This window comes from Girardinichthys multiradiatus, chromosome 4 (genome assembly GCF_021462225.1).
Source record: "Girardinichthys multiradiatus isolate DD_20200921_A chromosome 4, DD_fGirMul_XY1, whole genome shotgun sequence".
Lineage (NCBI taxonomy): Eukaryota > Metazoa > Chordata > Actinopteri > Cyprinodontiformes > Goodeidae > Girardinichthys > Girardinichthys multiradiatus.
Window position 1 is genome coordinate 33,535,129 of NC_061797.1, and position 13,342 is coordinate 33,548,470.

Below are 13,342 nucleotides of genomic sequence, written 5' to 3' on the forward strand. Positions count from 1 at the left end.
TTCTGCGTGAACTTCCCACAGTCAGTGATGATTTGTGGACCCACATCATCTTTTGGTGTTGGTCCACTGTGTTTTATAACGTCCAAAGTCAGCACAACAATGTACCAGATCATTTTAAAACACCTCATGCGTCCCTCCGCTAATAAACTTTATAGAGACGCTGATTTCATTTTCCAGCAGGGCTCAGCACCTGCCCACACTTAATGACCTTGGTATCACTGTGCTGGATTGGCCAGCAAACTCTCCTGACCTGAACCCCATAGGGAAGTAATGGAGGAGCATGTAAGACACCAGACCCAACAATGCACAGGAGCTGAAAGCCACTATTTAAGAAACTTGAACTTCCCAACACCTCAGCAGCACCTGGTTTCCTGACCATGCCACAATATTGAAGGCATATGCTGTACAATACATAGACATAGCTTTCAGTAAGCCCACACATTGGCGTCAAAAATATACTTTTTTAATTTTGTCTAAAGCAGTAGTAAACCTTCTGAAATTTGGGATTTTCATTAAATGTAAGCAATAATCATCAAAATCACCAGAAAACACTTGGCAAATACCACTCTGTATTTAGGGAATCTAAGAGTTTCACTTTTTGAATTGAAATACTAAAACAAACGTTAAATGATATATATTCCTATTTATGCACCTGTAGATTTTTAATAAAGCCGGTGGCTGCAGCAGCCATTTCAGACTAAATATATTTGTTTATGGGCTTACAAATAACTCCACACAGAACAAAGCAGACACATCCATCCATTTATTTGCAAGAACATGCATTCTGATGTATGCCAGAATTTAAGCATCAAAAAGGCACTCGTTTACTGATGTCTGTGTCATATACAATCCATAAAAAATACCTAAATACAACCAAAAGCTCACATCATGGAGTAACAGACTAAAGCTGTCAAATGTGTTTGATTATTTAATAACCAGTTTTATCACCTTTAATGAATGGGGTGCAAAAGAAGTACATTTAGAAAGGTTGCAGTCAATATAAACCCTGGTGGTCAAACTGGTTGGTCTGAACCACCTCTGTGCTCTGAGGTGATCCATTTACATTCCCCTGGTTGACTTGAGCTAGTCTTCGAAAAATACAATCTTAGAAGCTCACAATGAGTGAAAATAATTAAAATGACATAAACCATGCACTAAGATTGACCACATACAGCATGTAGTAGACAGTAACCGAAATCATTTTAAAAACAAGGCTTAGGAGAGCATTTTTCATTATCTGCCAGAGTAATTATAGAACTCAAAACAGATTTAAACCAAATGTTTAACACAAACAAAACTTACTGTAATCCTTGGATATTGCTGTATGCTTAGTATTCAGACATATCTGACCTTTTAGCAAAAGAAATACCAGTAGACCACAAAGAGTTTGGAGGAAAATTTACTAAAAATGTCAATATAAACTCCATGACCTCAATATAGGTCTAACTATGAGCTTGTGTGTAAATGTTTTAAACAGAGAATGACAACACTAAGCTCTTAGTTATCCCTAATTAATGACTAAAAAGTATTTTGTTGGCTCAGACCCTCAGTAGGGAAGAAGGAAATTATGCAAAGAACACTTGGAATAAAGTACCTATCTCTCCTACAAAACACACCAATCCGGCAAAGACTTTTCTTTCACAAATTATCTCACCAAAGTTCACAACACACGTTTCATATGAAATCTAAAGGCAGAGTAACCGGTCCACTCAGACAGCAGCAATTGTAAACAGAAGTAAAAGAAAAAAACTTAAAAACTGAAAAGCGTTTTGACAGAAAAACATAAATATAAAAAAACAAACTAACATTTAAAGACATCAAATTCACAGTACCTCAAAGTAAGCATGTATTGTATTTTCAAAAAGTAAAATACCATAATGCCCTTACTTTGCTTCTTTAATAAAGGCTTCTTAAATTAGGAATATTTTCTGATATTAAGGTCACCTACAGAAGCTGCATGTCTGCTGCCCGGTTAAACAAAATGTCCACACATATAAGTTAGAAGGCAATAACTTGAGGAAAAAAAAAAAAGCACAAAAAGCTGAGAATGATATAAAAGAAACCAAAAACACTGAGCAAAATATGACGAGAACCATATGAAATGAGGAATTAGAAAGGAGTAGCCTGGCTCATTTTTTGTGCATGGAAAGGTAATACTATTCTCTATGGAAACTACAGTTCTGATTGTCAGTGGGTCCAGATGCTGCCATTAAAATAAAGGGACACCAGCAGGTTGCTGAAGGAGACAATCAGATCTCGAAGGTGCTTTAGATCAACTCCTTCGAAGAAACAAACAAGGCAGCTCCTCATGTAAACAAAGCACACTTGAAGAAAGCATTGGTTTAAAGGTTTCCCAGGCTGGGATACGTTCACCTAACAATAGAAAGTTCACAGCTGCTGGTTTCTTTGGGATCATCTGGCTTCACGTTGTACATTTTGTTCTTTTAAAATATTTTTAATTCCCTGATGTAAGGGATCCTCCACTGTTTTGGTCAAATAAACCACCCAAAGCTCTGTAAGCCCTGCAAAACATTCTGATAACAATCACTGTGTTGTGCATCCGGGAGGAACAAGTAATAAGGCTGAAAATTTACTTCTGATGAGACGTACTAGTGAAGAGCTTGGGTGAATGTTTCTTCAAGCAGTGAGGTTATTTTTATTTGGTCCACCTGTAGAGAGCAAGGATAGGTTTTAAATAACCAAGAACACAAACAAATTCAATAAGCCTGACAACATGAAGCTAAAACTCAAACATTCAAAGAGCACATATCATAATTTTAAAAAGAGCCAGAAACCTGGAAATATTAATGGCATAAAACATAAATAAAACACAATCGGCCTTTTCGTTGTCTTTTATGGTGGAAAAGCAATTTCTAAATGTACTCTTCTGATGCAAAACAACCTTCTGAGTGAGGCGCACTAAAACCAGGAAGCACTTCCATAAATAGAGGATGTCCTTGTGGCTCAACGTGGCTGTTGACAACTAATGGATTTTTTCCTTAAAAAAAAAGACTCAGGAATATGTCAAGTAGATATTTGGCTCAATGACTGTTAGTGAGCACTTTTGTTGCAAAGATCACAAAGCAAAAGCTATAAGGATGCTTATATATGCGCTTTAAACAATGCAATATAGTGAAGATTTAATAGCTATTTTGCCAGCACAATATGGTGTTTGTCATTTTTTCTGTTGTCAACACATCAACTTCAAGGAAAACATTTATTTTTCAGTCCAACCCTTTCCCTGCTAAATACAAACACACAACCAAACAGGCTCCATAATATCAAGAGTCATTGTTTTTCACCGATGTCTCAGTGGTTAGAATGTTATGTTTAACCAATGCAAGAAGTACTAAATGCATTAAAAGCTATAAAGCAAAGTTTTTTTCTTCCTTCTGTATTAGGGGCTTTATATCATGTTGGTTAGGATTGCACTGCAGATTCAGAACAGCACATTAAACAGAAACACAGTCACCTCACTGATCAAGCCCAGCTGCACCAACTCTCCAGCCAAATCTTGAACACTTTCATCTGAAACACAGAGCAGCACAGTTACTGACGGCAACATAAACAAAATCAGGATCACCTTAGCCTGAATCGTCTTGAGCTATAGCAACTATTGCATCATGGTGTGGTCACAATCTCTAAAAAGGTGTTTAAACTGCAAGAGAGACAGACATAGAGATACAGTCTATCTGAAAGGATTTAAACAGTGAGTATGACTTCTCTAATGGACACCAACATGTGAATGACCTGCAACGGTGTTAGCTCTCCCAACTGACCGATGGGCAAGGGTGAAGAGAAATAAATAAATTATATGCTGATTGGATCAGTTATCTTGTGACTAAGTAGTGACACTATGGACTTTAACAGAATGCAGTGGCTATCAGAAGATCACCAGGAAGGATCTTTACAAAGAGGACGGAGTGTGTTTGGGAGACGGATTAGTGTGCAATAAAATTACAGCATGCATGTTAGAGGAATTAGGGAGTGAGAGTGCAAAGCAAGACGTTAACTGATAGCAGCGAGGAGAAGCAGGAGCGACAACACCAAATGTCTGGAAGTGAGAGCATAAATGAGACAGACATGAAAACCTAGTAAGAGATGAGCAGAGGAGATGACAGCTGTCAGCTGGAGCCTTTCACAGTCCTCACATTCTCCACACGTCTGCAACATTATACATGCCGGTCATACCTATGTGTGCATGACAGGCATCACATTTTACTGCCAACAGCTTTCTGTCCAGCTACATGATATTCTCTATATTCTGGCTTTCATCACAAGCAGTAACATACAAATGGTTATCTTATGAGGCACAGGTTTTGAAAAACAAACAACTGAATTTAGTAAAATTTTATAAATATTAAATCTGAGAGTCTAATTGTGTTGCTTAAGCATATGAAATGTCCTGAGTTGTTTAAAACTCATGTGAAAGAAAAGGAAGAAAATGAGAGTATAGTTTAACTAAATTTAAGCGATGTCCAGTCATCATGATTTACATTTCTTCCTTTCAGATGTTGTCTTCTCACTCCTCTTACACGTTTTAACTTGTGTCCAAAAGTTCTTCACCTATTTTTTTTTTAACAATTTCAATAATCTGCTCACTCCCCAGTGACTTGACCTTTGTGAAATTGACCTTGCTGCTGAGCACATCGCTGACAGCTACAACAGAGCTGTCAATATTTATATTTGGAGATTTAACCAGGTGTGACATGACCACTCATCTAATTTCCTTGGACCAATACATGCCCACCACCATTCTGTTTTTACCCAAATACAGAACCTAAGGTCTGGAATAAAACAGCAGCTGAAACACTTAAAGGCTGCTTTGACTTTACTAAGTGGAGCTATTTTTAAATGAACACAGGGATGATCCACACCTTTTGAAGGAGGCTTTAACCTTTTGCATTTTATCCTGTGAGGACACTTTCGCTTACAATAAAATTATAACTATAAAAGCTTGATTACAAATGATATGAAACTCTGCCTCATCCAGAAAAAAAACTCACTTTCCTTCAAGGACAAATCCAGGGTGTGGGAGCTTAAAAAAGAGCTCAGGAGAAAGGACACGCTGAACCATAAGAGCCGGGGAGAAAACAAAATAACATTCGGAAATGCAAGAGAGGCGTGGCAGACAAGAACCAGTTCTTCACCCGGTTCCACAACAACACATCGACCAGGACCTACCCACTGCCGAGCTTCCTCCACACACACCTCATTAACAACAGACACCTGGTGACTTCCAGTCTCCTTCTCATCCCCTCCATCACCGATTCCAGGGGCTCCCATCAAGCAGAAAGTTTAGTCCCTCTGGCCCGGAAAGCCATTTACAAAAAATCTTTTGTTGTGTGTGCAGTATCCACCTTGAACGCTTTAAAACAAGAGCTGTACTTTTACACACTTTTAACAGTCCCTTTTATGTGTTTTAATGGGCTTTTTAGGTACGTTTTGAAGTGTTTATTGTATTTTAAGTGCAGGAATGCTGTTGTCGGAGCCCTGTCAAAGAAGTTGACAAAGTTTTATTCTATTCTATGTGATAGACCTCCACAATGCAATGTATAATTGTGACGCAGAGAAAAATGATACATGATCTTTTACAGAAAGAAATCTGAAAAGTGTGGCGTGCATATGTATTTAGTCCCCTTGAATCCATACCTTGTAGAACCACCTTTTGCTGCAACGAAAGCTACAGGTTGTTTTTAAAACATTTCAGTCTCTAGGTGTGCAAAAACATGTAGCACCAAAATAGATATTTCTTGAATGTTTAATAGCAAAGCTTTCAAATTCTTAATCTTTTTCTTTGAGAAGGCCCAATCTTAAACCATGTTAAGGTTTCTGCTTTAACTAGTGCAAAATCTCTATTAATGAATTTCAAAGGTTGTACCCTGTCATTTATTTTGCTTTTAAATACCAGGTTCTTGTGTGGTACGTGTTCAAAATTGGCTTTAAGTTCAACTTTGCTGTGAGCTGAAGTTTTAAAACGTGCAAGATAGCTGGATGGAAATATTAAAAGCTTGGACTCAAAGTTCACCACATGGGTGATACAACAGTAGTGATGAGGTTGATCTTACGAGGTAACATGTCACAGCTTAGATGTCTGTTCAGTTTATCTTCCAGTTTCAGCAGTAATGTTATCTAGATGGAGAGAAACAGAAAACACAGCAAGTTATTCATTTTTAAACCAAATAACTGAATAGCAAGGGGCTGTAAGTCAGTAAGAACTCAAATGTTGTTGTAAAATATCACCTATATATTCTAAAATATACATTTACATGATACTTTGCTCCCTCCTCAACAGGCTCCAAGTTACACTGCATCTGAACAACCTGCAAAAGAAAAAAGATTCATTAAAAGAGAAGAAAATCAGTTTCCTAAACCTACCGATGTAAACGTGTCAGGGCAACATTTAATAACTTTCCATAAAACCGCATGTGTACCAGGCAGTAATCTTTACTGAACTCACCCGTCGCGTCTCAAGCTCTGCAGGTTCAGGTGTAGGTGATTTGACCAATGGAATAACAACAGGAGATGCAATTGTTTTAAGCTGGGTCTGCTGGGGACTGGGGACCCCGAATGCTGTCATTGGATAAATGCCGTTCCTGATTCAAAGTGAAGGAACAGAGATATAGGGAAAACATGAGACAATTTAAAAGAGAAAAGAGAGATGCAAGAGTTTATGATACAGAGGTCCTAAATAAAGACTACAGAATTAATGCTTTTGGAAGCCAACAATAGATAACTAGTGATTTCATATCTCTAAAGAATAATAGAAATACCAGGACTTTAAGATGGCTCAATGCTCCCTCTAAGTGGTTATTTTGTTGCACTAGTGGCCATTATTTCACAGTATTTAGACAGGAAATGGACAGAGAGAGAAGGGGGAAAGACATACAGCAAAGCACTCTCTACCTCTAGACCACACGCTGCACATAGGCCATTTTATTCACCTAAAGGAACTAACCATACAACATATCAGCTCAACTTTTAAGTCCACTGATTTCCTTTATATTAATTTGGTTCTCACCTCACATCCTCCAGGAATTTGTCAAGCTCCAAGGCAGGAAACTGGGACAACCTATAGAGAAAATTCAAACAAACATACAACTTGAGGGAAAGACTAAAGGTCTTTAAACTATTAGGTTTAAAACACAATATCATATATTTAAAAAGAAAAAACTGGGGTAACCAATATGCAGTCGCTTTATAAAATAATTTTAACTCTGGTTACTCTATCAATTTTCTGACATTATATAATTTCAAAACTATTTTTATCCGATTGAGTTGCAAAATGGAACATTACATATGGCTGTAGAAAAATAACAGTAACTGTATCAGACAACATTTGTTGCGAATAGTCGCTGTGTTACATTTCGCTGCATGCCACAGACATCTCGTGTCATCGGAATCGTAACGACACTTTTTGACACTTACTTGAGCTGAACATCCTCTTTAGTCACAGCAATAACCAGATTGGGATCCAGCTTCTTGGTAATCTCCTCCAGGGCATTTTCAGGAATCATGTCTGGACCGAATAAACAGAGAAAATCACCACACAACTCCACGCAAGTGTCTTGAAAAATTCATTTGTTAGGTTACAAAGTCCAATAATTGTCTGAGTGCAGAAAATGCTTCAGCGTTCTAGCAGACACTGATCTAGCACCACCAGGTCAGATATGAAATTCCTTGCAGCCTTTAAAAAAAGGGGACATCTCCGCAGATTTTTAGGGAATCCACAATGCAGTGTTTTTTTAATCACATTGTTAGCGGAGCTTCATAAACGACTTAGACAACCATACAAATCACAAGTCATGAAACTGTCTAATATCTTCTCCAGGAAAATACAAACAGATTTTTTTTCCCGTGAATGTTTGTATGTGTGCATTCGGAACTCACGTTGGTAGCTGACAACACAGTGTGCAGCCAACAGTTTTAATAGAGGCACTTCAAAGAGAGCCTGGTTAAACAGCAGTTCCCGGGCTGTAGGCCTTATACTGGGATCACCCGCAAGGCACGATTGGATTAACTCCTACAAAAAAATATATATATAAACATCTAGATTATGCACTGATAAACAATCATATTGTTTATAAAAAAACAATTTTATACACAGATTTATAACATACAGTCATACAGATAGTCATAACCGTGAAAACTGGGCATCTTACCCTCTGGAGTGGGTCTTCCAGTAACTGTATGGCATTGTCTATAGCTTCCTGAGAGATGTATGAGGAATCTCCATTGCTCTGAATTTCCAATAGCGCCATCTGCAGCACAGCAACACATGTTAGGAAAAGGTTCACGTGGATGTAATATGCATTCTAGGTCTAATCATACCTCTAAGGCACACATGCCAAACGAGTAGATGTCTACAGCCGTGGTGACGTCGTTATCAGCTACAATAACAAAACAAAGCATAGTTTCCCATGCATATCATTACAGTTCAATTCTCGCTGCAGACTTTTAAAAAAATAGTTTTTACTTATCATTAGTCTTTAAAACGCAGTGAAACCTTCAACGGCTCTTACAACGTAAAAAGAAAAACAGTGAAGTCTTAGTTTGGTGACATCTACCTCCATATTCAGGGGCAAGAAAGTGCAAGTTTTTCTGCTCCTCATGGAATGTCTTCACATGGTTGTTAATAGTATCTGGAGCAACTGCAAATGAGAAAAGACTATTTATTTTTGACTTCAGCATCAAAAGGGTAAGAGTAATGTATATAAAGTAGAAAGAAGAAAGAGTACGCGGTGGGAAAAATAAGTACTGAACTCGTCACTTTTTTCCTCAGTAAATTCACATGTAGAAAGAAATCAAAACAAACGTTATATGCAATGAAGTGGAATGAATAAGGGAATAAATATTCAATACATGAAGAATAAAGAAAGCAAAGAAAATAGCTTAAATCTGTGAGTATTTATAGACATCAATGCTGTTTCCTATCAGTGCCAATTATTATCTGCTGGTTTGGTCTTAATTGATGGCCTATAAAAACATTTCTCATTAACAAAGTGTTGTCCAAGAAGCATCTCATGATGGGTAAGAGCAAACCTTATGGTTGCAAAAAATACTTAAAGGTTTATGTTGTATTTCTAAATTTCAGAATTTTCTAGTGAGCCCAGTTGGGGTCTTAATCTGGAAGTCTAAAGAACATAAATTCACCTTAAGAAGGCAACAACCTGATGTTCCACACAAGACTTTTGATGGAGGAGTCCAAAGAACATTCAAAAGACCTAAGCAAAAGTGAAGGGACGCTCACAGAGCGCTTCAGAAAGACTTAGAATTAGCGGCTACAGGTTTTCTATTTAAACTATAAGTATCGCAACCGCCATGACCTCTACGCCTAATATGCTGCAGAAACTTTGGACAAGTCAATGCTGGGAGAATATAGACTGAACACCAGGAAAAGAAAACACCGAATAAACCTATTGTGTCAAAGACTGTGGAGTGTCTAAAAGAGAAATGTCATAGCAGCAGTGTGAAAACACAACACTGGAACGCTCAAATGCTAAATAAGCCACTCGTAAAATGCACCAGGCTGCTTTGAACAAAAGAGCCCAGTTAACCTCTACTACCAAAGCCATTGGGATGAAACTGTTGTAATTTTATACCTGATCCAATCTTAATGAGCCCATTGTGCTGAATAAAGACAGTGTCACAGGTAAGGTTCCCATGAATGATCGGTGGATCACATGAGTGGAAATAACTGCAAAACATGGAGGGAAGAAAGATAAATTCACCATTAAGCACAAAGTACTCAAAGAGATTGTTTGGACCATTAAACTGGAGGTCAATTCTGCAGAACATCTGACAGAAGAAACTGACCTTAGCGCAGACAGGATCTGTGAGCACCATCTCTTCCACGCCTGAAGGATAGAGAAGACTGTTATCAGAACATAATGTAGCTGCTTTTCAACAAGGGCTAATAAAACAAATGTATAACATGGCTTACACCTCCATATAAAACACAGGCAGCACAACGCAGAATTATTTTTTTCAGACTGACTAAAAAAACAGATATTTTTACTGTACCTTTTCATTCATACTTTTGTGGTTCTTCTTTGTCTTCTTCAGAAACTGCTTCAAGCTTCCAGATGACATATATTCAGTGATGAAAATGACCTGTTAGAGAAACGAGACAGACAGATGTAATCTAAGTGTAAACCTTTAAGTAGTTAAACTATTTATCTAGTTGAAAAAAGCAAGTGTCTTAAATGACACAAGACTCACCCTTGCTCTATTGTCCTTTCTGTCAGCCCAATACTTGTGAAACTTGACAATATTGGCATGTTCCAAATGAATAAGGTTATCAAATACAGCCTTGACTTTCTCCTAAATCCATTCCAACAACAGAAATATGTTACAATTTCATAACAGATTAAAGTATAATACTTTCATTTAAACTTGAAATGTAATTCAATTCATATGATTAATAGATTGGCACACAACTTTTCCTTTTCTCAGCTGCACCAAGGCAGGCAGGAGAATACGTAGCCCATTATTAGAAAATAACCATGTATAGTACAGATCTTCACATTTATTTCATCTTTTTTCTAACAATTATGTGACCATCTTCAGTACACATAGATCAACTTAGCGAGGCCACCTTGAAGTTCTGGGCCTCACCTCCAGTGGTGTGAAGTTTTTCCTCTCTGAAATCATGACTTCATTCCAAACCACCTCCACTCCCTCCTCTGTGTCCATGGCCAAATATGCAGCATCTATCCCAGGGACATTACGCTGATTGACCTTTGTTTCAGAGGAGCAGAAACAACCTATTAGATTAGTAATTTCCAATACAGCACAACTGATAATCTGCAGAGGTTCACAAAAATGTCACCACTGGGGATCGTTAAGCACTGATTCGCTGGAGGTCTGGCCACCTTTAAGCTCGTCAGGTGATCAGTTAATTACATTTAATGGAGATGCAAGTCATTTTAGTTTAACTCAAAATATTATTCAAACGTTTCCTGAAGTTTTTTACATCATATTTACACATGTAACAAATACACGTTAGAGCAATAGGTTGAAATTACAGCATATATCAGAGCTTCAAGGAAGTAAAACACGAACATGTCAGAAATATCCAATATCAGAGACATTGAAAACAGGGCTGCTGTCTGGAACCAGACGACTATAAACAGATCTGACCCTAATCAGTAAACAATCAGTCGCAACGTTTTTCAGTTTTCCATGTGAAACTTGGTACTTAGTTACAAAGACTAGCTTAGTTAATCTCAGCATCACTGAGTTGTTCAAAACTACGTCAGAGAAATCAGGGAGCTGCAAGAAGCTTTGAGAAAAGAAACTATTTTTACAGATATAAAAGAGGGGTGGCAGACACATCAGCTGATAACAGGAAGCCAAATATATAACGGCAAAGTTATTTTCAATTCAAGATTAGTTGGCTGCTATAAAAACATACAGTAAAACGTTAAAAGAAAAGAAAGGTTGCAGAGATTTAAGCTAGCAACAGGATTTAAACACACATTGTCACACACAGCAAATATTTTAAGGTGTCAGCATATTCTCTCTCATTGGCATAGATGTCACTCCAACTCTTTCTGTCATGAGACATGCTGGGTCGCTACATGGTGGCAGGCTAAATAAGGGCTGGCATTTTCCACAAGGAACAATCACACAGACTGATGTTTACAGTTAGTAATGATTACACTATATCACTGATATAAGACGCTATTGACAATAAATAAATGTAAAAAAGGCTCTATTACAGTTACAATAAATCAATTAACGATTTAAATTCTTATTTAGATGTTGCATATTACATAATTAGGTTTCCAGATAAAAAGTCAGTAATCTGTTTTATGAAGAAGGGAAACACTGTGTTTGGAGATTTTCAGTGATGCAGAGATTTAGCTTTGTAACTTCTGGCCGTTTTTGACAAATGCAGTTTTATTATTTTACTACAGACATTGTGTAAGACAATCAGATGAAATCAGTATCCGCAGATCATAACTTTATAAAAACTGGTGATCATAAATTGCCTATAATAATAAAAGAGTTTTACCTAAACACACATTTTAGTGTGGCTGAAAGTTAAAACTCCTTTTAAATGGACGTGTGAGTAGTGAAGGAGGACGTGTGCTGCAGATGATCACCTCTTCTCGACGTTTCTGCCAGCGACCACAAGGACTCTCCTCCAGGATCTCAGACTCATCTTCGCTCTCCTCCTCATCCTCGGTCGCTGAGGTGGCAATGGGCTTTGGTGAAACCACGGAAGATGTTGTAGATGTCCCGCCATGTGCCTGCGTGGTACTCGGGGAAGGATTTTCTGCTGTAAACTCTGCCTTTGCATCTGTACCGGGAGCCGGTTTCTCCTCTGCCCCGGACATGACAACAACACTTACTCTAACGTGGCTTCGCTAGATTCCCCGAGTCTGGCCGGAAACAAGTGATGGAGCACCTCTGTCTTCTGTTCTCCTCTCGGTTTATGAGCTAATCATAAATCCAGTTTCTTTTAAAAGGAGTGAACATCAATGAGACGCTCAGGGATCAAAAGCTGTTAACGACACACAATAAAGACGGACAGTTAGAATGTGACCTCGTCTATCCAAGGTGATAAGTTTAAAAGGTCCCATCACTTTTAAAACTATTTTAACAAAGTTATATAGAACTAAAGACGTTTCTGCGTGTTTATTACTAATCTTGATTCATGAAAAGAACCATCAAATTTCTTAGCATACCTGTATGACACTGTTAGCTAAAAGTTCAGCCACCCACCACTTTGCTAACTTTCCCGTAGCTATTAAGCTAGAGAAAGACAAATGAACTCCTTGGTTTCGACTGTAATTCGCATAAAAGTAATATATTAAAAACTTACGGAAGAAAAACGAAACCCGCAACAACTACAAACATGTTCTAGTTTCATGTTGACGAAAGCAGTAAAAAAACAGGAGGTCTGGAAGAAAAAATGCTACTTCGTCATAAAAATGTAGCATCTCAAGTCCCTCTCTGTGAGCCGGAGTGGGCGGGGCGGGGCGGGGCGGGACGTCAGGAGCGTCATTCTGCGCACAGAATGCGCAGCTTGCAGCTAGAGGACATCACGTACCAAACTGCGGAACAAATCACAGCTTTGTTTATCCGCACTCAGCGCGGCGGAGCCACTTGGAAAATCAGTCATATTGTGTTGCTTTAAATGGTCCACGTCTAATGAGAGTCTAAACAAGACAGTAACAGACATGGTTGGTCATTATAGGGCTTTTAGGTATTTATTACAATATGCGCGGGATTACAAAGCATAACTGAACAGGATTATTTAATAGTATGGAAGGGTAGAAGACAGGCGGAAAAAATGCAGTCTGTTGCCTTGACATTTTGCACTTCAGGTACG

At 38.1% G+C, this 13,342-nt stretch overlaps 1 protein-coding gene across 2 annotated transcripts; it reads right to left on the reverse strand.

Moving 5' to 3' along the window:
* Nucleotides 1-749: 749 nt before the first annotated feature.
* LOC124867161 (nuclear receptor-binding protein-like) lies at nucleotides 750-12,978 on the reverse strand. Of its 2 annotated transcripts, none has more exons than XM_047363454.1 (18): nucleotides 12,833-12,978; nucleotides 12,111-12,511; nucleotides 10,618-10,740; nucleotides 10,222-10,323; nucleotides 10,024-10,113; nucleotides 9,817-9,857; nucleotides 9,603-9,697; nucleotides 8,568-8,651; nucleotides 8,332-8,390; nucleotides 8,163-8,261; nucleotides 7,891-8,023; nucleotides 7,429-7,519; nucleotides 7,022-7,072; nucleotides 6,461-6,596; nucleotides 6,270-6,323; nucleotides 6,069-6,132; nucleotides 3,473-3,528; nucleotides 750-2,669 (listed from the first exon to the last, which is right to left on the reverse strand). In XM_047363454.1, the coding sequence occupies exons 2-18, from the start codon at nucleotides 12,342-12,344 to the stop codon at nucleotides 2,610-2,612; spliced, it is 1,572 nt and encodes a 523-aa protein (XP_047219410.1). In that variant the 5' UTR covers nucleotides 12,345-12,511; nucleotides 12,833-12,978; the 3' UTR covers nucleotides 750-2,609. The 2 variants fall into 2 exon arrangements, with proteins under 2 accessions (XP_047219410.1, XP_047219411.1); XM_047363455.1 differs by lacking the exon at nucleotides 12,833-12,978 and adding an exon at nucleotides 12,696-12,832.
* Nucleotides 12,979-13,342: the final 364 nt, after the last annotated feature.

Bases quoted from the DNA above. Each gene is read 5' to 3' on its own strand.
- LOC124867161 (XM_047363454.1), bottom strand. From the start codon at position 12,344: ATGTCCGGGGCAGAGGAGAAACCGGCTCCCGGTACAGATGCAAAGGCA. The intron at 10,324-10,617 runs GTGAGGCCCAGA...GAATGGATTTAG, and splicing joins AAAACTTCACACCACTGGAG to GAGAAAGTCAAGGCTGTATT. The intron at 10,114-10,221 runs GTGAGTCTTGTG...TTTCTCTAACAG, and splicing joins GAAAGGACAATAGAGCAAGG to GTCATTTTCATCACTGAATA.